The 23,080-nt window shown below is 39.0% G+C and overlaps 2 protein-coding genes across 2 annotated transcripts in view; one reads left to right on the plus strand and one right to left on the minus strand.

Moving 5' to 3' along the window:
• Positions 1–10,493, minus strand: part of slkb (STE20-like kinase b) — a 31,920-nt gene extending 21,427 nt beyond the window's left edge. The window contains exons 1-3 of the mRNA XM_067440958.1: positions 9,664–10,493; positions 6,092–6,256; positions 1,352–1,400 (exon numbers count right to left, since the gene is read on the minus strand). Coding sequence (XP_067297059.1) covers positions 1,352–1,400; positions 6,092–6,256; positions 9,664–9,813 — 364 coding nt within the window. The 5' untranslated portion in view covers positions 9,814–10,493. The remainder of the gene's footprint in view (positions 1–1,351; positions 1,401–6,091; positions 6,257–9,663) is intronic.
• Positions 10,494–11,020: 527 nt separating this feature from the next.
• Positions 11,021–22,966, plus strand: tsga10 (testis specific, 10). The gene is made up of 17 exons (XM_067440961.1): positions 11,021–11,111; positions 11,912–12,018; positions 12,209–12,364; positions 13,437–13,616; positions 13,822–13,899; positions 15,345–15,496; positions 15,731–15,846; positions 16,682–16,836; positions 17,496–17,551; positions 18,603–18,771; positions 18,848–18,958; positions 19,082–19,267; positions 19,606–19,773; positions 21,054–21,256; positions 21,336–21,440; positions 22,434–22,616; positions 22,729–22,966. Exons 2-17 carry the CDS (start codon positions 11,938–11,940, stop codon positions 22,757–22,759), a joined length of 2,130 nt encoding a protein of 709 aa, XP_067297062.1. The 5' UTR covers positions 11,021–11,111; positions 11,912–11,937; the 3' UTR covers positions 22,760–22,966.
• The last annotated feature ends 114 nt before the right edge of the window (positions 22,967–23,080 follow it).

A 23,080-nucleotide genomic window follows, 5' to 3' on the forward strand; every position in this document is an offset into this window, starting at 1 on the left:
GAGTTGTGTAAATGAACTGAATGAATTCACTTCATCAGTGAGGGTGGTTTGTGAATCAACATATGACTGTTACTGAACTCAATTACTGAACTACAAGTTCATTTCAAGCTAATTTTCTGTGCTGGAGGTTCGTGAAAGTTGAATTAGTGCCATTATTGACTGGTTGTGTGATCCTCCGCTATCACATGTTCCTACCTGCACTAAACATGGCGCAAGAAGCAATGACAGTGAGTGAACTGCCGCAGGAATTACTATGCAATATCTGGATTAAACATACATTTACTGTATATTGAGTAATTTTATAAAATGACCAACAAGGTTTTTTGTTTACTTTCCTGAAATGCAACTAAAATGAGAAAAGCTTAATTATTTTGTACTGAAAATATCTGCTGGGGAGGAAATATAATCGAACCTGCATTATATTTTTTGTAGTTAAATTGTGTTTCAATAAAATGTTCATACTGTGATATACTGTACAAGCATTATCAACAAACATTATATGAATATTGATGTCAATTTCAGATTACATTACCTTACAAAACAATACTATTATTATTTTTGGCTTCCATTAAATTACATTAAAAAAAAAATTTAAACTTTTTTCATTGAAATATATTTTAAAATATTATTTATTTCTTGTGATCAAAGCTGTATTTTCAGCATCATTAATTCAGTCTCCATTTTAATGTGATGATTTGAAATATTTCGTATTGTTGAAGTTGAAAACAGTTGTGCAGCTTAATATTTTTTAAATATTAAACTGATTTCCCCCATACCCCCAACCCACCAAGGATTCTTCGATGAATATACAGTTCAAAACAAAATTCATTTCACATTATATGTATGTGAGTGTGTGTGTATTTATATATATACATATATATACATTATTAATGTTTTATATATATATATATATATATAAAACATTAATAATAATAAATATAAATAATACATATATAAACACGTCTTCCTGTGTATATTTTGCTGCATATTATGTCTCATTTATTTGTTTTGTATAACTGTTTTGTCATTCACACTTCTGTGTAGCCGACCAGTCTACCTTATTTCTTATTTTATAATAAATATAAGATGAGAAAATAACTATAAAAATTTGATTGCTGACCCTAAACTTTTGAACACGTCCACTGTGTTTAAGAGATATTGAATACATCTGTATATTGCTGCCCATGTTGTGAACAGAATTGATTGCCTGTGAGAATAATCAAAGCACAGTTAAAGTTCATCTTCGCCTTTAAGAATGAAATGTGTCGTTGATTAATGGAAAGCAACTGGCCGTCGTAAGCGACCTTTTCCTAATGCGGCCTTGCATGTCAAATGCTTTGTGTGAACTCACCGAGCATGACCGCATCGACGGCCCCACCGGCGCAGAACTCGATCAGGATCTGCACACAGAAACATGGTGAACGTGAAACCAGAAACTTTACAAAAACACAAATCACAGCGTTTTACAAAAGCAACCACATTACGTTTTATCCGACAAACAGAGATTGGCATTCTGTCTTTATTTCTCAATGTTCAGCCGGGCACAATGGCAGCATTGTGCCTTTTTGTAGACGAATCTGTTTATCCTATTGTCGTGAACACACCTACAGGAACCTGCAGGCACTAGTTTAAAAAACAGACAAAGTGCACTCGTTCATAAAGCCATTGTTCATTCAACTCATTGGAAAATCTAGAACACATTCAGTTTTAGTACAGAACTCCACAAACAGCAGAATCTGTTGCAGAATCCAACATCCAACAACAGGACAGTGCCCACATTATTAGCTTTACAAAACAATTGACGCAGGGCCGTGATTAGTCAACAGTGGTGCATTGCAGGGCCATGATCGGTCAAATAAGCTGCTGAGTCTTGAAGGCTTTTCTTGCTCCTCCTCAATATGGTGAATGACATAAGAGGATCGAGCGAGAGAGGCCTGTATGAGCACGAGGAAGGATGAAGGCTTTCTACACATTAGCACAGTGCAGGAATTGAGTGCTTTCTGTCCTAATAGGATTAGAGTTTCTGTGAACACCAGGCGGATGGAGGGGTCACGGCTGGGGCTGGTCATCTGGAGAGGGAGGACAGGTATTGGAAGAGACTGTTTACATGGTCAATACTGAGCGACAACTGTGTTTCCTGTATCGCATGTCAGGAGTGGCCCCACTTATACTATATTATATTTTAGGTGAGAGAACTTGAGAGACAAAAGAGGTGCTGAAATACACTGCCTGGCCAAAAAAAAAGTTGCTGTTTGGATTTAAATAGGCAAAGCATTGGAGTCCATGATTGGATCACTATTGCAGTGATTATTATGTTTATATACTTGGCATCAGTTCTCACCCTCATTGATGGAGTGTGTAGCTTTTTATTTCTTAAACATCCATGCAGGAAGATACATCATGACCACATTCCAGCTCCATCATCAAGCTACGCCTGTGTTTTGAATAAGCAACCTCTAGCAGCGAAAAATTACATAATGTGGCTTTAAATCCCCAAGCTCTTAAAGGCAGTATCAATTCTGGGGGAAAAAATAATTCTGAAAGTGATTCCAATAATATAGCTTTAGCTGTGGTGTGGACTCTGCTATTCTTTTATACCAGAATGATTTTGTGAACTTTATCATTATCGTCCTTGGTGTGAATAGTCCTCTGCTTCTGTGTGCATACAGATGCAGCGCTGAGAACAGCCACTGTTATTCACGCCGTTCTACTGTGGGTGAGATGTTGGTTTTGACCGGTGGCTACAATAACACAATAGCCCACACAGTGCTGTCATTCAGTCCGAGAACTACAATGGCCATACTCAACACACAAGATGAGGCTTCCTTTCCAACTCTAAAGCGTAGGATTCGTTTTATTTCCATTGATCCCACTGTCTGGATATCAGGATGCACTAATAATCATCTTACAGATATACCTCCCACATATAGAAGTCGCAATTAGCATTTTGGACAAACTTTAAAAATGTCTGAATAAAATATTGCAAAATATTAAACTGGCATCTGAAACTGATGTTATATTTTCTACTAATGCATATGAATAGGACACTACTTCACAGACTAGTGAATGATGTCACTGATACCAATGTGTTATTTATCCTGTACGAGCTGCAAATGGCTGATGAATAATCCAGTTCAAACATTCCCTGAATCACAGCCAAAACAAAGCCCTCCTACATCTACATAAGGAAATGGGTGAGGCCGACATCAGACCTTTTCCTGGTGTATGGCAGGATCAGAGTAAAATATGCACATCTCTTCCAGCACACAACGTTTAGTACCCATTGAGGCAGAAGAAAATAACAGGAGAGGTAAAATAACACTGACATTATTCTGACAAGTGGTGCTTCAACAGAACCTACCTCCAACTCAACCCTCCAGCTCACCTCACCAACTCAACCCTCCAGCTCACCTCACCAACTCAACCCTCCAGCTCACCTCACCAACTCAACCCTCCAGCTCACCTCACCAACTCAACCCTCCAGCTCACCTCACCAACTCAACCCTCCAGCTCACCTCACCTCACCAACTCAACCCTCCAACTCACCTCACCAACTCAACCCTCCAACTCACCTCACCAACTCAACCCTCCAGCTCACCTCACCAGCTCAACCCTCCAGCTCAACCCTCCAGCTCAACCCTCCAGCTCAACCCTCCAGCTCAACCCTCCAGCTCAACCCTCCAACTCACCTCACCAACTCACCTCACCAACTCAACCCTCCAACTCACCTCACCAACTCACCTCACCAACTCAACCCTCCAACTCACCTCACCAACTCAACCCTCCAACTCACCTCACCAACTCAACCCTCCAACTCACCTCACCAACTCAACCCTCCAACTCACCTCACCAACTCACCTCACCAACTCAACCCTCCAACTCAACCCTCCAACTCACCTCACCAACTCACCTCACCAGCTCAACCCTCCAGCTCAACCCTCCAGCTCAACCCTCCAGCTCAACCCTCCAGCTCAACCCTCCAGCTCAACCCTCCAGCTCAACCCTCCAGCTCAACCCTCCAGCTCAACCCTCCAGCTCAACCCTCCAGCTCACCTCACCAACTCAACCCTCCAACTCACCTCACCAACTCAACCCTCCAACTCACCTCACCAACTCAACCATCCAACTCACCTCACCAACTCAACCATCCAACTCACCTCACCAACTCAACCCTCCAACTCACCTCACCAACTCAACCCTCCAACTCACCTCACCAACTCACCTCACCAACTCAACCCTCCAACTCAACCCTCCAACTCAACCCTCCAACTCACCTCACCAACTCACCTCACCAGCTCAACCCTCCAGCTCAACCCTCCAGCTCAACCCTCCAGCTCAACCCTCCAGCTCAACCCTCCAGCTCAACCCTCCAACTCAACCCTCCAACTCAACCCTCCAACTCAACCCTCCAACTCAACCCTCCAACTCAACCCTCCAACTCAACCCTCCAACTCAACCCTCCAACTCAACCCTCCAGCTCAACCCTCCAGCTCAACCCTCCAGCTCAACCCTCCAACTCACCTCACCAACTCAACCCTCCAACTCAACCCTCCAACTCAACCCTCCAACTCACCTCACCAACTCACCCCTCCAACTCAACCCTCCAACTCAACCCTCCAACTCAACCCTCCAACTCAACCCTCCAACTCACCTCACCAACTCACCTCACCAACTCAACCCTCCAGCTCACCCCTCCAGCTCACCCCTCCAGCTCACCCCTCCAGCTCACCCCTCCAGCTCACCCCTCCAGCTCACCCCTCCAGCTCACCCCTCCAGCTCACCCCTCCAGCTCACCCCTCCAGCTCCACCCTCCAACTCCACCCTCCAACTCCACCCTTCAACTCACCCCTCCAGCTCACCCCTCCAACTCAACATTCCAATTCAACATTCCAACTCAACCCTCCAACTCAACCCTCCAACTCAACCCTTCAACTCAACCCTTCAACTCAACCCTTCAACTCAACCCTTCAACTCAACCCTCCAACTCAACCCTCCAACTCAACCCTTCAACTCAACCCTCCAACTCAACCCACCAACTCAACCCACCAACTCAACCCTCCAACTCAACCCTCCAACTCAACCCTCCAACTCAACCCTCCAAATCAAATTTCTAAAGCACTTTCAGCACCACAATGTTGAACCAAAGTGAGTTACAGGAAGAATAAATAAAACAGTGGAGTGGAGTGGTCTTTTAAAAAATGTTACCAACCCCAAACTTTTGAATGGAAGTGTATACATACTGTAGATTAAGGAAGCATTTTTGCTTAAATTTGAAATAAAATCATTGTATTATAGCATTTATAATAATATACTACAAATACAGCAATGATAACCAACACTTTTTTTAAATCATCAATATTTTTCATTCCAATTTCATGTGAAATATAAAAGAGCACATGTACTGTTTAAATTTCATAAAGCCTCTTGGATTTGAACCTCTCGTAGGTTTTTAATGTCCATACTGAAGTGAAGCTGGACTAAAGTGACCTGGAAGCCGAGTCCACCTCAACTTCCACAGCACAGGAAGGAAATGGAGTCAACGCAGTGAAAAATACATTGTGGAGTAAAGAGGACACTGACAAAGCGCCGACAGACAGGGCAAAGCAGGTTACTTTTGGAATCAAACAAAGTCTCAGCTTTCAAATGTTGTAATTTTTTTTATTTTTTATAAATCAAACAATAAATAGCATTTTGTGATTCTGATAGTGACAGATCGCTGTAGTGCATCAGTTAAAGCAGCACGTGAACCGATCATCCCTTCCTATTAGTTATAGCATGAAATAAACAAGAATGAACATCAGAAAGTATTTTTCAATGGAAAGACGTCAGTAGGCCCTACACACCATTTAACAATTGCACCACTGCAAATCTACTAACTCTCCTGTCTGGATTGTTGTCGGACAAAATGGATTAGTCAGATCGCCTGTAAATCAAACTCCTGGCGAAGGGTGAATTATGAGGCATAATAACATAACTAAACAAGATGGATCAAATCTTTTTTTTAAGTCAGATTCCAAACGTGTGCTGTGGAAAACAGAATGGAAATAAATAAAACAAATAAAAGCATGTAAAATAAACTAAATCCACTCACCCACAGTTTGCCCTCATAGTAAAATGCGTCAAGCAGCTTGACGATATTGTGATGATCACATGATGCCAAGATGTCGATCTCCACCATGTAGTCCTCCAGCTCATCTTCAGTTTTGGTGTCAATCACTTTTGCAGCAGCACAAATGCCAGTCTGCTTGTTTTGAGCCTGAATAAATAGGAAATTAATGTTAAAAAATGGCATTTACACATAATAAAATCAGTCTAAGTAAAGCAAGATTGGTTGGCAGACACTTTGGCTAATAAGTGACCAAAATAATGAAGTGATATAAATATTCTGATGTTAAACTACTTGTACAAATCAGACTATGTGCATATTTGCAGACTACGCATGATTCAACACAATATCTAACAACCAGTGTAAAGGTAAAAAGAGGTAAAAAGCTTTAATTAGACTTAAGTAGCCAGCGTGATCCAGTCCGGCATTCAACAGAAATCACATTCAGTGTCATTCATACTGAGTCTTTCCGCAGTGCAGAGCATTGAAGGTCACAGAACAAGTCCACCAACATGCAGCTTTTGTAAACGGGTGTAATTACGGCATTTAGACTCCAGCGTGTTTCAGCAGTGAAAAATTAACCAGGTCAAAGACTGCTGGTTTATTGCAGGACGATATGAAAAGATAAAATCTGCAGTGGTTTTATTGTGTTTGGTCTCTAAGTATGTTGCAGTTCCAGCTTTATTTAATATGTTAGAATTCAAACTTTCGGCAACACATCCGAAGGTTTGAATCCCCCCCCCCCCCCCCCCCCCCCCCCCGTAACTCAGGCCCTGTGTGCTCTAGGACCCTGCAGACACTTTGGGCTGCTTCCAGCATGTATAATTAATTTAATGACACTGGAATATTGCATTTATATCACTGTATATGGTGGTGGGAGGGGGTGGTGGAATGGGGTAGCAGGGTCGGGGGAGGGGCAAAAAGGGGTAAAAAAGGGGTAAAAAAAAGGGGGGTCTTCCCCTCAGACCCATTTGAGTAAATCTGGCATACAACATGACACAGACATTCTTTTCTGTAATTTAGTGGAAACAGCCCAAACTGTCTGCAGGTTCCTAGAGCACAAAGGGCCCGAGTTACAAACTTTCAAATCAAAAAGCGCCTACTTTTTGGGGGGGTTATTACAGCTTCGACAACATATACTTACATGTTTATCACTTTTAGCAGTGTTTTATGTAACTTCAAAGGGTTTCCTGTAAAATGACACCAACATTTTGAACCTAGACCACTGTATGTGTGAATGGGAAGCTTTTCAATTTGGGTAGGCCAAATCCAGGCGGAAATCCCAAAAAATGGCCCTGAGTGTAAGAGGCTAAATTCCTATAAAATCAAAGCCATGTGTCTAAAGTAGTGTTCCAAATTTGAAGTTGATTTCACAAAAATTTAAAAAAAACAAATAGACACTGTACTAAAAATAGCCATTTCACTTAAAATGTTTTGATGCGTTCTTCTGTAACAAATCTATACATTTCGATCCAAATTTCGCTTCTATCACAAAACAGTTACATATGGAAACTTGAGACTCACAGACCTTTCTGAAGATGTTTTTTTGACAAGATTAGAACAAGTAGTTAAAACAGATTTCGTAATATGAAAGATACAGATCATTTGGCCCTTTATGACACCTGTGAGGCTGAATTATTTTATAACTCATCTGTTTAAATTATATTAAGCCTTAAAGTTCTGCATAATTAAGGGCGTGGCCACTTTGAGTGACAGGTGGATAACCACTATGGTCGAGGTAAGCGGGCATGGTTTACTTTAGGCAACCAGGCACCTCAGCTCCACCCTCATCCTGCCTCTTTGCCCATTGTCAGTTATCTATGAGTGACGCGCTAATTTATGATGATTACTAAAATATGTGATATGAAAAAAAGACAATAACTAAAGAGAGCACCAAGTGTCCCGCTAGCGATTAATTACCTGTTTCTCCAAATTAATTAACTGTTAATTAGACAGTTAATGAGAAAATAAAATGAACCCAAATAAAACATTTTAATACAATTTTAATACAATTTTAATTAATACAGCAACACATAATAGCATAAAAAAAGTTTCTCTAATATTATGATGAAAAATAAATAATTTAAAAAAAGAGTCAGACAGCCTAGTTTTTTTTAGTTTTTACTAACAGTACTAAAAGGATTACAGCCACAGGGAATTACAGGGAAACATGCTTGAAAACAGTAAATATTTTTTGCAAATTTCTTAAATCTAATATCCAACTCACCCCATCCCACTAGCAAACTAAGCAACAACAAGCAGACTGGACACTACAGACTGAGGTCATGTGAATGACAGGGGTGCGTGCTTGATGTCATTCACATGCCACAGTGATGTCATAAATATCAAATCATTTTGACAGACAGACACAACGGATACAGACAGACAGACATGCACAGACAGATAGACAGACACAGACAGACAGACGAATAGACAGGTACAGACAGACAGACGGATAGAGAGACACAGACATAGACAGACAGACGAATAGACAGACAGAGACAGACAGACAGCTAGACAGACACAAATAGATAGACACAGACAGACGAACAGACAGATACAGACAGACAGATGGAGAGACAGACACAGATAAACGGATAGACAGACAGACACAGACAGACAGACAGACAGACGGATATACAGACGGATAGACAGATGGAGAGACAGACACAGACAAACTGGTAGAAAGACAGACAGATAGACAGGCGGATAACAGACAGACGGACGGACAGACGGACAGATAGACGGACAGACAGACAGACAGACAGACAGACAGACAGACGGACAGACAGACGGACAGACAGACGGACAGACAGACACAGACAAACTGATAGAAAGACACAGACAGACAGACAGACAGACAGACAGACAGGCAGACAGACAGACGGACAGACAAACTGATAGAAAGACACAGTCAGACTGATAAACAGACACAGACAGACAGATAGACAGACAGATGGCGAGACAGACACAGACAAACGGATAGATAGACAGACAGATAGACAGACGGATAGACAGACAGGCAGACAGACAGACAGACGGATAGATAGACAGACAGATGGATATACAGACACAGACAAACTGATAGAAAGACACAGACAGACAGATGGATAGACAGACAGAGACAGACACACAGACAAAACGGATAGACAGACACAGACAAACTGATAAACAGACACAGACAGACAGACAAACAGACAGACAGACAGATAGACAGACAGACAGACACACACATACACACATAGACAGACGGATAGACAGACAGACACACACAAACAGACAGACAGACAGACAGACAGAAGGATAGACAGACAGACTGACACACACAGACAGACAGACGGACACAGACAGACAGATAGACAAACACACAGACAGACAGAAGGATAGACAGACAGATAGTCAGACAGACAGACAGAGACAAAAAGACAGACAGACGGCCCATTATACTAGAAGTGCATACTAACCCTATATTCTATTCACAAGAAAATGACTAGGGTCCAAAATAATAAACTTGTGCAGCAAGATAAGATTAAACAATTGCAATGTGTTTATTTTACCTTGAACACCTTTCCAAAGGCTCCATCCCCGAGTTCTCCCACAATCTCCCATATTTCCTCCGGATTTGTGTCCCTGTGCACGTGATCATATTGTTTTTTCTTTTTCTCTGCGCCCAATTTAAAGATTTTTCGAAAATTAAAGAAGGACATAGCCAGATCCCCCACGCTCCTCTCTCTGGTTGGTTGACAAAGAAGGATTTATTTCAACAAACGTCTTAACAGGCGTAAAGCAATGCAATTGTTAGTGCATTCCCATTGTTCAATCTCTTGTCTAATCAGGAAATAGGCTTGAGTGTTGACATGTTTGTCTTTGCGCGGTATAATTGAGAACTTGATGTGTTAAACGAGCAGTTTATAATGTAATAATGTCAATGCAATAATGCTCAGACAAAGGAACTGATTATTGATTCTTCTAGCTATTAACGTTACTGACTCTGAAATCAGAGGTCAAGTGAATCATATTCTCTAAATAAAAATAAAGCAAAAGTGTGAATACGATCTTGAGTGATAAATCCGGCGTCTAGCTCTTTCAGGAGAAGTCATGAGGTTGTTGTTCTTCGGAGTTTCATCTAATCCGTAAAAAACATCTAGTTTTTCCTCTTTAAACAGACTCTGTCCGGAGGCTGACCAAATTTGTATATATCCGCTACTACAGATCGTACATCCTCCGGTCCTGGGTTAAAAGCGAAACTGCGCCGAACGCATGATAAAAAGGCACAATAGTTTTTGTTTGGAGAAACTATGCACCTCCTGCGTGTGCGTGATGCGCGCGGGTGCTCTAATCTAGCGGATTTGTTGTCGCTGTGCGCGTTCACGAGGAGCGACGGGTTCTTCGCTGGGGTTCGGTAACACGCGCCTGCGCTTTACTGTCGCCTGCCGTCGTGGATGTAAATACACGTTATAATATTCACGTTATATACAAAATGTATAATTTTTAACACAATTCACAGAAAACAAATGCAAAATAAATAAATAAACGTGTGTGTGTGTGTGTGTGTGTGTGTGTGTGTGTGTGTGTGTGTGTGTGTGTGTGTGTGTGTGTGTGTGTGTGTGTGTGTGTGTGTTGAATTAGTATTTTTTGCATATATATTGCATAAAGTTATAGGTTAGACCTGAACCATTTGAAACATCATATTTATATTTGTCCTCGATATATTCTTGTTTTATTTGATATTATATCTATTTTGCCTGGTTCCGCTTCATTGCTTCCTCCCAACTTCAAAACTACTAAACGTGAGCGTTCACAACTTGTAGTCAAGGCAACGGACGCAAACGGAGGCAGATCTAGTGTTCTTATTGGTTGTCGCCTCTCCGTTATCTTGACTGACAGTTTAATGCAGTGCCGTGATTGGTCAGAGTGGCTGTTTATCCCTCGGGGTAAAGAGCTTTAACGTGTTGAGATTTAATTTAACTCACTCGTTTTCATTTGCCCAGAACGACTACAAGAGGTAACACAAGCTAATTTACACAACCAATACGCTTTCTTCTGCATTGTCTGTATTAAAAGCAGAATCTATTTGAAGGTTTTATCGTGCGAGGTTCATACTTGCTGTTGATTTATGTGCCAGTTGGTGTCAAGGCAAAACATACTACTTTTGTTCCATTTTGTGGTTTGAAACTATTATCAGTAAATATTACAATGCTAAATTTCACCATATGTTATACCTCATGTTCTTGTTAAAAAAAATAAAGTGTGTATTATTGCACGAGACATTTTCAGTGACGTGCAGACGTAGTATCTCAGTTCCCATGCCAACAACCACGTTGTCGTTTCGTTTTATGAATTTTGCTTGAGAAAAATTGCTTTTAGTAAGTCAGAATAAGATTATTTGGTATAAACAAGTAAATTCAGATTTGCTCTAATAGCTCTCAATATCCACCGAAATGTTTGTTTTTCGTATGAAGTATGAAGTAAATTAAATGTCTTCATATAACTTACAGGAACTAAACTTGAGCATAAACGAATGACATTCAATTTACTCAAAATCCTTTGTGAGATATGGGATGCTCCATAGATGGCTATTTTAATTTGTTGCATTGATTTTTAATTTGTATAACTGGTAGTAACATGGTAGTTCCAGCAGGTGGCGTCAAATATCTATCAGAAAGACTGAACTAAGCACATGAGGTTGAGCTCTTGCTTTAGGCCAGAAATAATATTGCTCTCCAAACGTACCTCTCCTGTTCCTCACATTTACTTGTACAGCTGGAAGATTATTTCTTTATTCCTCAATATATTCTGATCCAGATAAGGAGGCCGAGGCACTGAGAAGGATGCTGAGGGCCCGTCGCTCTACGAGCCCTGTCAAAGGGCCATCTACCCATCGCAGTCCCACCAGACACTCACCTGTTAAAGTACTAATAAGGCATCATTGCAGTAATATTAGTGAGACCAGTTTCGTTTAATGCTAAAAGAAACTCTCTCTCTCTCTCTCTCTCTCTCTCTCTCTCTCTCTCTCTCTCTCTCTCTCTCTCTCTCTCTCTCTCTCTCTCTCTCTTTCTCTCTCTCTCTCTCTCTCTCTCTCTCTCTCTCTCTCTTTTAAAGGGTGGCACTTATGATTCAGAGCTAATGAGAGTGTTGCGGGAAAGAGATGAACTGCAAAACATGTTGGAGAAACACGAGCGGCATCTCTCAGAGATCCAGGCCAATGTTAAAGTGCTCACAGCTGAACGGGACAAGACCAGAATGCACTACCAGCAGGTAGACAGAACCAATTTTTGAATCAGGTTGATGTGTTCAGATTGGGCATGGCACACGCATAGTATAAAACACAAAAACCACATAGTTCATTCTTAGTGGCTGGTGTTTAACTTGCAGTTTTATATCACAGCGGTATAGACAATAAAGGATTTTACGGAATGTATTTTTTAATTATTTAAATATTATAATTTTATAATATTATTTTTACCACATGCATTACATTTGTTTTTGTCAAATTATGATATATATTTATATAGCTTAAAAATATGTATTTATTATATATACTATTATATATTATATAAGAAGTATACTATTTTAATAATTAATTTAGCCTCAACTACAATGAAAATATACAGCAATTATACAGATTAAAATATTAAATTAATTAATAAATCAAGTCATTTTTTTAGTCCAATACTTTTTAGCACATGCATAAAATTTGTTTTGACCAAACAATATAGAGCTTCACTACAGTGTACTGACAATGTATATCATTTACAGAGAAAACAATTATATAATTGTGTATTGATTAAAATAATACAATATTAATATAATTATAATTAATAGTATATACTTTTAATAGAATATACTTTTTTAGCACATGCATTAAATTTGTTATTTATTTTGATCAAATTTTATATATATATATATATATATATATATATATATATATATATATATATATATATATATATATATATATATATATATATATATTAATAAAACAATATTCATTTAATATTTTATTGCAAATATTTTTAGGACAGGCATCATTTTTGTGTATCATCAGTTTACATCAGTTTGATTAAATCAATACACATCATATACAGTAGTTGTAATATCAGTGATAATCATATTTTTAAGTATTTTTAAGATATATCATATTTTAATAATTTGTTTTGACTTCACCACAATGACAATATACAGTAAAAAGTAACATTTAATTTTGGAAACAACATAATTACACTCATAAAAAAACTTCAAAGAAAGAAGCACAGAAGTCACAGAAAGGCAGCATTCCCTAATTGGATCTAGTATTTCAATAACCAGTGTGCCCTGACTCCCTCTGCAGGCTCAGGAGGAGATTGCAGATCTGCGGCGGGAGGTGATGAGGTCAAAGGCAGCGCGAGGGCCCAAAAGCAGCGTGACCGCTCAGAGCATCCTGAAGCGAGTGGAGGGCGAACGGGACGAGGCCACAGCAGACCTCAACCGCATGACCACAGAGAGAGACAGCCTGAGAGAGAGACTCAAGGTACGATCTGCTGTATCACATTCATGTTCGCTTGTACATCCGTCTAATGAAGATGTTATTTAGGAGCACTAAAGGAAAATCACTTACGCACTAGAGTACAGTAATAAATTGAGTCATCTCACTGGGGATAATACCAGGAGAGAGGTGTGCTTTTTTTAGCCCGCTGAGTGTATGTGTGTTCCCTTTGAACTGCACGTCGCCTCAGATCTCTCAGGAGACAGCCATCAGCGAGAGAGCTCACCTGGAGCAGAGGGTGGAGGACCTGCAGGCTGCTGTGCTCACAGTAAGAGCTCTGTATTAATGGACCAGTGACGACAGCTGCACATTGAACATAATACACTTACTAGAGTTCAGAGGAAAGCCAAATCACACATGAGATCTCAATTGTTTCCTTTAGACAACAATAAGATTAAATTGAGAACAAATGGAAACCTGTTTAAGTCTAGTGAGACCTGTTTTCCAAATTCCAACTGAACTCAGATTTGAACTCAGCATTTTTATCAAATTCGACCAAAACCAAACTGAACTGCTATCCACATTTGTTTATGGCTCTTTATTTTTCTGTTTTAATGCTTGCAATAAGATAACTACATTAACTAACATGAACCAACAATGACAAATACTACTAATCTTAGTTCATGGTCATTTCTACATTTATTAATACATAATTAAAGTTGTATAATAGTATAATGTAATAGTAACACTTTACAATATGGTCTCATTAGGTGATGTTAAAAATGCATAAACTAACAATGAACAATACATTTGTTACAAAATAAATGTAAGTTAAAAAATAATACAACTAGTAATTGTTGGTTCTTGTTAGCTCAAGTCCATTAAATAATATTAACAGATACAACTTTTGTTGTATTAGTAAATTAAAGTATTAGTAAATTATGAAATTAACATTAAATAAAGTTCATATGCTTTACAAGTGTTTTCTTTGTTAGTTCATGTTAACTAGTGCAGTTAGCTAATGTTAACCAATTGATCCTTATTGTAAAGTGTTAGCATATTATTTAATGTATCTGAGCTAACATGAATTACCGATGAACAGTTGTATTTTTATTAACTATTTTTATTATAACATTAACAAAGATGAAGATTCTGTAACAAATGTATTCACTCTTTAGTTAAGACATTTTAGAAGTAATACCGAGTCAAAATGGATCCTTGAATTGAAATTTAAGTGTATTATGTGCATTATGAAAGCTCTTAAGCAATATAATTATCCTCTTGGCTGCACCATACGACAGCATATCAAGTACCATACTATACTACACTACACTACACTACACTACACTACACTACACTACACTACACTATACTATACTATACTATACTACACTACACTACACTACACTACACTACACTACACTACACTATACTATACTATACTATACTACACTACACTACACTACACTACACTACACTACACTATACTACACTACACTACACTACACTACACTACACTACACTACACTACACTATACTATACTATACTATACTACACTACACTACACTACACTACACTACACTACACTATACTACACTACACTACACTACACTACACTACACTACACTACACTACACTACACTACACTATACTATACTATACTATACTACACTACACTACACTACACTACACTACACTACACTATAAACTGTAGCTATTGTCACAGACAGTTATTGTTAAGGACACCTGTCATTGTTCTGTGTGTGTCCCAGCTGGAGCAGGAGCGAGGGGAACAGAGATGCAGGCAAGCTCAGATGAGAGAGACCATGATGGGTCTGGAGGAGGAAGTTCACACACTTGGTCGAAAACTCAGTGACAGTGAGGAAGAACTCAGCCACTTCAGAAATGAGTGCAGCAGCCTCAGGTACAATCAAAAACAACTACTGTAGATCTATTTTAGTGCTGAAAGTGTGTTTCAAGGATTTTTAGCTCAGTATTTCAATTATTGTGTGTGTGTGTGTGTGTGTGTGTGTGTGTGTGTGTGTGTGTGTGTGTGTGTGTGTGTGTGTGTGTGTGTGTGTGTGTGTGTGTGTGTGTGTGTGTGTGTGTGTGTGTGTGTGTGTGTGTGTGTGTGTGTGTGTGTGTGTGTGTGTGCCAGACTGGAAAATACTCGGATGGAAAGTTCTCTGAGTGAGAATCAACGGAGACTGACCAACAGGATTGGAGATCTACAAAACACTCAGGAGAGAAATAAAACACTGGACGAGAAGAACAGTAAGAAAACCAGATAATACATTTAATATGTGCTGTTCCTCACAACTATGTTCCTTTTAAGAAAGAAATGTGAGGATTTCCAGGCAGGATTTAGTCATGATTTAGACCGTATCATAGTACTGAGACTGCCCTCATTAGAGTCACAAATGATTTGCTCTTTTCATCCAATCACAGTTGTATCTCTCTAATAGTGTTACTCGATCTTAGAGCTGCATTTGATATTATCGACCACAACATTCTTCTGAATAGACTTGAAAAGGATGTTGGCATTAGTGGAATTGCATTGGCATGGTTTAAATCATACTTATCTGACCATTATCAGTTTGTAGCAGTAAACGAAGAGGTGTAATTTCAATCACAAGTTCAGTATGGAGTACCTCAATGCGAAGTAGTAGAACTGTTGCGTTTCACCCTGTGCATGCTACCACTGGGAGATATCATACATATACTGTATATATACTACTGTTCAAAAGTTTAGGGTCATTGCACTTTTTTTTTTAAACAAAATGAATACTTTTATTCAGCAAGGTTGAATTAAATTGACCAAAAGTGAGATTAAAAACATTTACTCTGAGAATACAGGTTTGACATCACAAGAATAAATTAATTTTTAAATGTATTCACATAGAAAACTGTTTTAATTAAATAAATGTATTTTTAATTAAATAAATGCAGCCTTGGTGGGCATGAGCGACTTCTTTCAAAAAATGAAGAAATCTTACTGACTCCAAACTTTTGAATGGTGGTGTTTTAGGTTTGGATAGTTGCAATATTGTTAGAGTTTAAAGAATGCATTTGTGTCACTGCGTCTTTTTCCTTTTCCTGTGTTTTTTAGACTCTCTCCTGAGGCAGGTGACCGTTCTGCGAGAGGAGGTGAGCACACTGAGAGGTACAATCTCAGAGCTGGACAAACACAGAGACACTCTGCAGGAACAGCTGGAGAGAAAGACAGATCTGCTCAGCACAGCAAATGACCGGCTTGATGAGAAGGTAGGTACCAACCTATAGTACTTACACATAATTCAACTCACATATTTTAGATTGTGTTTTATGTTACTTGCTCTACTGTTGGAAACTCAGAAGTGAAGACCAGGAGAACTTGGTTTATTTAGAAACACAAGTGCTGTCGGTGGCTGCAGTCTTCCAAGTCTAATTCTAAACAGTATACGTTGTAATTTATCCTTATTTCAGGGGCGGGATTTACACAGTAGAGGGGGAAACAATCTAAACAATGGAATGCAAATGTTGTATAGGTAAAGGGGACACACCCCATATTTCAGTGTCACCAGTCCTGATCCTATCAGCATAACAGTGCCAATCAACGCATAGATGCAAATCTAATCACTCTGACAATGTTGCTTATACCTTCACATTATCAGAGCCAAACTAATCACTCTGACAGTATTGCACATTATCAGAGACTAAAGCACAACTGTGCTCTGAGCTTGTTATGCTAAATGATCAGGAAGTCCATAAAGACAAAAGACTGATTAGCTTGATCTCGTTAGAATGTAGTCAATCTGTACCTCAAAAACATTATGTACTTAACAAACTGTTTGTATACTATTACAATGTAACCTTGATATAACAATTTCTAAATTTGTAATCCCACAGTTAGTACATTTGTTGATATCATAATTTATTTGCAGGAGAAAACCATTAAGAGTTTGAAGCTGAGAACCGAGGATCTTGAGACAACTCTAATGTAAGATACTTTTCACAGATTAGTAGACAGTCACGTGCATTGTATTTAAGACTGTGATGATTAAAATGATATCAGTTCTGTATCATGAATAGCTTTCTCTGTATTATTTTCTTTTCATTACACAGTGTGTTATGCTCACCATCCAGGTATAAGCTTAATGCTAATGTTGATGTATCATAATTAGGCTATAGTTTATAGTCATAGTTGTTCTTGACTGTAGCTCATGCTTGTTAGCTCTCTGGAAGACTTGATTGTTTTTGGTCAGTGTCAGCATTGAGCGGGTACTGGTGCTAAATATTTGACATGCCATTGTCTATGGCAACATATCAATGCTACTTTATGTAATTATTTAATGTCATTAAATCATAAATCCACACCAGCTGGCTCTACATTATCCCTTACATAGTCACCTGTGTACAAAAAGTATAATTTCCTAGAAGTTTTGTAGAATTTTACAAAACCTAGTAGAGTTTTGTGTAGTTTTTCCTTTATATACACTATTATTCAAATGTTTGGGGTTAGTAAGATTAAAAAAAGATCTTACCAAGCCTTTATTTGATGAAAAATACAATAAAAATGTATTTTATTACAATTTAAAAAAACTGTTTGCAATTGTATTATATTTTAAAATGTAATGCGATTTAAAGTAGAATTCTCATCCTATTTCCTTTCTTTTTATTATCAATGTTGAAAACAGTACTGCTTAATATTTTCAGGATTCAAAAGAACACTTTATTTTACTTTATTTGTGAAATTATAAATGTCTTTGTTTACAATTGAATGCATCCTATATAATTTATTATACATTTCTTCCTTTTAAAAATAAATAAATAAATAATACAAATAAAAATTCTTACCCCAAACTTTTGGACAGTAGTGATCCTCTGTGGAGATAAAACTATAAACCAGAATTTGAATATGTGAATATTAGTATTCATTAAGACTAATACACCCTAAAATGTAAATTGAATTTTCTCAAGAGATTTATAATTATGATGATATATGAATGACTATGAAAAATGAGGATAATGATGTGACTTACTATCCGCAGAGCTTTGAAGGAGACCATAGCTGGCAGAGAAAGAGAGATGGATATTCTGAGGAGGAAGTTGTCAGACTCTGGAAAAGAAATGGGTGTAGTGATGAAAGTCAAAGAGGCCACGTTGCAAGAGAACGATAAGCTAAAGGATGACCTTGACAAAACACGCCTGGAAAATCAGGTACCAACGTTTATTCAAGGGCATTCTAACAGATAAGGTAACAAGGCGTACAACTTTCTTTGTTTCTTTTTTTTAGACTCTACAGCTCAAGCTGGACGATGCTAATGAAGAATTAGGAGACTTGCAGAGAAAAGTACAAGATCAAGTTTCTGATATTTCACGTTTTGAAGATCTTTTGTCTACTAAGGTAAAGTCACTTAAACTAAAAATCTAAATGTTTCATGTTCTATGTCTAAAGGTGAATTACAGATCATGTTGTCATTGGCATAGTTATAATCTGTTTTGATTGTTCTTGTTTTCTGCCCTTTAGGAGCGTGAGTGCAGGGAACTGCAAGAGTCTCAAAGGAAAGCTTCCCTTCAGGTGGAAAGTTGGGAGGAACAGGCCAGGCATGCTGAAACCACTGTCATCCAACTCCGTCTTGAGCTTCACAACTCGAACTTAGAGATACTTCGTCTCAAAGAAAAAGCAGAAAGCCTGGAGTGCAGCTTGCAACAGGTCACTTCATCCTGTCATTCATCTCTTCAACCTCTCATCCTAAACTCACCTTCAAGTTGTTCCAACTTGAATTTCTATCTTCTGCTGAACACAAAACAAGATATTTTGGAGAATGACGGTAACAGAAAAATACTAAAATGTCGGTTGGGTTGTCGGCCCAACAACTTTTTGGTTACAGACATTCTTCAAAATATCTTCTTTTGTGTTTGGAACAACTTAAGGGTGAGTAAAGGAGGACAGAGTTTTCATTTTAGGGTGAACTGTTCCTTTAATATGCAGAAAATTGTCAACTCAAATGCTTACACATGCTGTAAACTGTGGTTTGTTGCTGTGTCCAGGCATTGAGTGCAGAGCGGAGCTGTAACAATCAGCTCTCTCAGCTGAACCGAAAGGTGATTCACGTGGAGGAAGATCTGCATCAGGCCCAGACTGAGCGCACACAGTTGCAGACTGACCTGGAAAAAACACGAGAGCTCTGCGTCAAACTGGATGCAGGCAAAGAGGCGGTGAGTGCTCAGATTGGTTTATATCTGTCTGCCAGTAAAACAGTACTACCTACTTGATGTCAGGCCAACAACTGTAACACAAGCAGGATTAGAAGAAACGTTATTCAGCATCTTAAGTTGCTTTTCCGATGTCATGCGGAACGGTTCTAAGAACGGTAAGGAAAGGTTACAGTTATATTTCTGCTTGAGCTGCGTTCGGCACTGCACCAATACAAGTCATTCAAACCGACGGTGGAAAAGCGGCTGTAGACTATCCTGGTTTCTATCCAGTTGAACTATCCACAGATCTATTGAGGTTCCATTTTTATATTAGCACTTACCTGAATTTCATTTTACTGAAATACAGAGTTATGTATTTAATTTTTTTACAGCACCAAGTTAAAGTTACCACTTTAAATATGACCCAGGTGGGACTCGAACCCACAATCCGCAGGCTGTGGAAGCCGATGCCTTATCCATTAGGCCACTGGGCATCTTTAAAGTGCAACAATATAATTGTTCTGTTTTTGTTACTATTTCCATGTACAATATAATTCTTTTGTTTTGTTAAGGCTACTTCCATGTTTCTGACTTGAATGTGTGAGATGCTATTCTAATAAATGCCTGAATCAGAGGCGCAAGTTTCCAAGGTGCACTTGAAGGCAGTGTTAGCTGTATTTGATGTAAGGTCTTCCTTCAAACAAATTAAAATTGAACCCACATTGGCCACCATCACAGACTGGAGCAGGTTTGGAAACCCTTTAGTTAAGCTTTTTGTAGAAACACTGAGCCATTCTGAGATGGTTTGGACAAATTACTTCAGAATCTTTGCAACACGGCAAACACAATCCAGATGGGACTCAACCCTACAATCCCCAATTCCATAGGTTGATGGCTTACCGAATGCCAGAATCAGTTACAAATTTCCCAGGTGCACTTGAAGGCAGCATTAAATATTGGGGCACTTGAACCATGCAGTGTAAATGGGGCTTTAGAGACCCTTTCCAGGCAGGTGTGTTGAGGTTGCAGTACATTGGCCCTCCAAGACGAGTTTGAACATCCCTGATTTACACAATCGCCCTACATATGCATCTATACCTATACTATTAATTGTGATTTGGCTAAAAGCATCTGCTTGATTATTAAATGCAAATAAATGTGAAGTTCTTAAATTCTGAGCGATTTCTATGAGGAACTTAAGTTATATATAAATGATGTGTAAATGCTGCAACCAAATTGCCTTGGGAAAAACTGTGAGAAACTGAAACTGAACTGAAATGTAAATGTTCTCGTACACACAGGTGCAGCGTGAGCTAGAATCATGCCGCTCTGAGGTGGAGCTGTTACAGAAGCAGCTGACCAGTGAACGTCTGTCTGTTCAGACTTTGGAGAGCCTGCTGGTGTCCTCACGAGAAAAGGAGCTACAGAGACAGCTCACCTCTCACGAAAGACAGACAGAAATACAGATTCTCAAGGACAAACTCTGCATGGCTGACAGCAAAGTGTGAGTGCACATATATGACATCTCAGAGAGATGTTTCTTGTCTTCATCTTCCACTTACTGTCTGTTTTGCTAACTCTAGGAGTTCTCAGAGTAGGGAGATGGCTCAGCTGAGGACACGATCAACCAAGCTGGAGGCAGATCTTGAGATGACTAAGAGACACCTCTCTACTGAGCGCTTTGAAAGGTGAGACACAGGGCTTATTCAACTTCTTTCAAATGTGGGCAATTGCTTTTTCATCTGGGTCGCCAGCTAGGGTCGCTGCTAGCTTAGCTTAGTATAATGAAACCGAAAAAGGCGATTTCCTAGGCTGATATTGACTTGGGACTATATTATGGGGAAGCACAGGCTACACACTGCTACTTACCACAAGAAGTAATTAGGTGGGGTTTTTCTTTTGGATCACTTTTACTCGGGACATGCTAGCTGGCAACGTATGATTTTATTCATTATGCTAAGCTAAGCTAGCGGCAACCCTGCCAAACTAAAACAATGCATGCACTGAGACAAAAATGCATTTGCCCACATTTCTAAATGTATTTCTATTTCTGAAAACGGTGGTGTTCCTTTAAAGAGGACCAATTATGCCCTTTTACAAAGTCTTGATTTCGTTTTTGGGCTTTATTTGAATAGGTTTTCATGTATTTTCCTCATATTTTACATTGTTGCAGCCCCTCTCTTCCCAGTCTGTCAGTAACGCTCTGTTAAGTTTCTGTCTGTATGAAGCCCCTCCTTTTGAAAAGCACAATGTGCTCTGATTGGTTGTCTTGACCAGTGTGTTGAGATTGGTCAAAAGTGCCACGCCCCTTACATCAGGCCTCACACCTTTCTTTGTATATGCCTTTGGTGGGAATTGTTTAAATGAGGAATTTTGTGATGTGTTCATTCCTGAAAGAAAAAACTCAAGACTAAAATGGAGGCATTTCAGGGAATTTAGAAACACTGATATAGAGTGACTTTATGCTTGCTAACTTTGCAGACCTTTTTCATTTTCAAACACATTAAAGCATAATAGGACCTTTAAAGGGATGGTGAAAAGTCTTTCATTATTTACGCACCCTCATGTTTTTCCAGTTCCAATATTAAATATATATATATTTATTTCTTTGTGGTTTGATCAATGAAGGGTTTAAAAAGGTTTGAATGTTTCTAGTTTATGTTTATCTCTCTTTCTATCAGGGAGCGGGCCGTACAGGAGCTGTGCAGGCAGGGTCTCTCGGCTGTTTCTCCCGTCCTCTCCTCCACTATGCGCTCCTCATCCCCTTCCCGCCATCGCTCCCCGAGTCCTCACAGATCATGGTCTCCAGAACACTCTCATCATAGCACACCTGACCCACTGCTTATGTCCCAGTACCCTGACAGGTGCACTCCACTGGCGGATTTGTCATTCTGGGTTTAAATAAGTACACAGTGGACATGCTGGTTGTTATATTCAGTTCATTTAGTTAATTATGTTATGTTTATGCCTTGACAGGAGACTGACTTTCAGGGACCTGTATGACTGAGAAGATCTGATCTGAAGACTCAAATCATCCATATTTCTGCTGGCATCATTAATTCATTTCTTCTGCTTGGATTCTCTCTGAAGACAATCAATAGACTCCGATTTTATAAGATTTACTGTGACGTCGTCTTTTTAATAAATCAGACTTGTCTTACCAAGATTACTGTTTTGCTGAAACTGACATTGATGCACACTATATTAAAGGGTTAATTCACCCCAAAATGAAAATTCTGTCATCATTTACTCTCCCTCATGTCGTTCCAACCCGTAAGAACAAAATTCTGTCATAACTCTGTCTTTAATGTTATAAATCATTTTGGAG

The sequence above is a fragment of the Pseudorasbora parva genome, chromosome 4 (assembly GCF_024679245.1).
Source record: "Pseudorasbora parva isolate DD20220531a chromosome 4, ASM2467924v1, whole genome shotgun sequence".
NCBI classification, from domain to species: Eukaryota; Metazoa; Chordata; class Actinopteri; order Cypriniformes; family Gobionidae; genus Pseudorasbora; species Pseudorasbora parva.

Bases quoted from the DNA above. Each gene is read 5' to 3' on its own strand.
- tsga10 (XM_067440961.1), top strand. From the start codon at position 11,938: ATGCTGAGGGCCCGTCGCTCTACGAGCCCTGTCAAAGGGCCATCTACC. The intron at 13,900-15,344 runs GTAAGAGCTCTG...TGTGTGTCCCAG, and splicing joins TGCAGGCTGCTGTGCTCACA to CTGGAGCAGGAGCGAGGGGA. The intron at 19,268-19,605 runs GTCACTTCATCC...TGCTGTGTCCAG, and splicing joins TGGAGTGCAGCTTGCAACAG to GCATTGAGTGCAGAGCGGAG.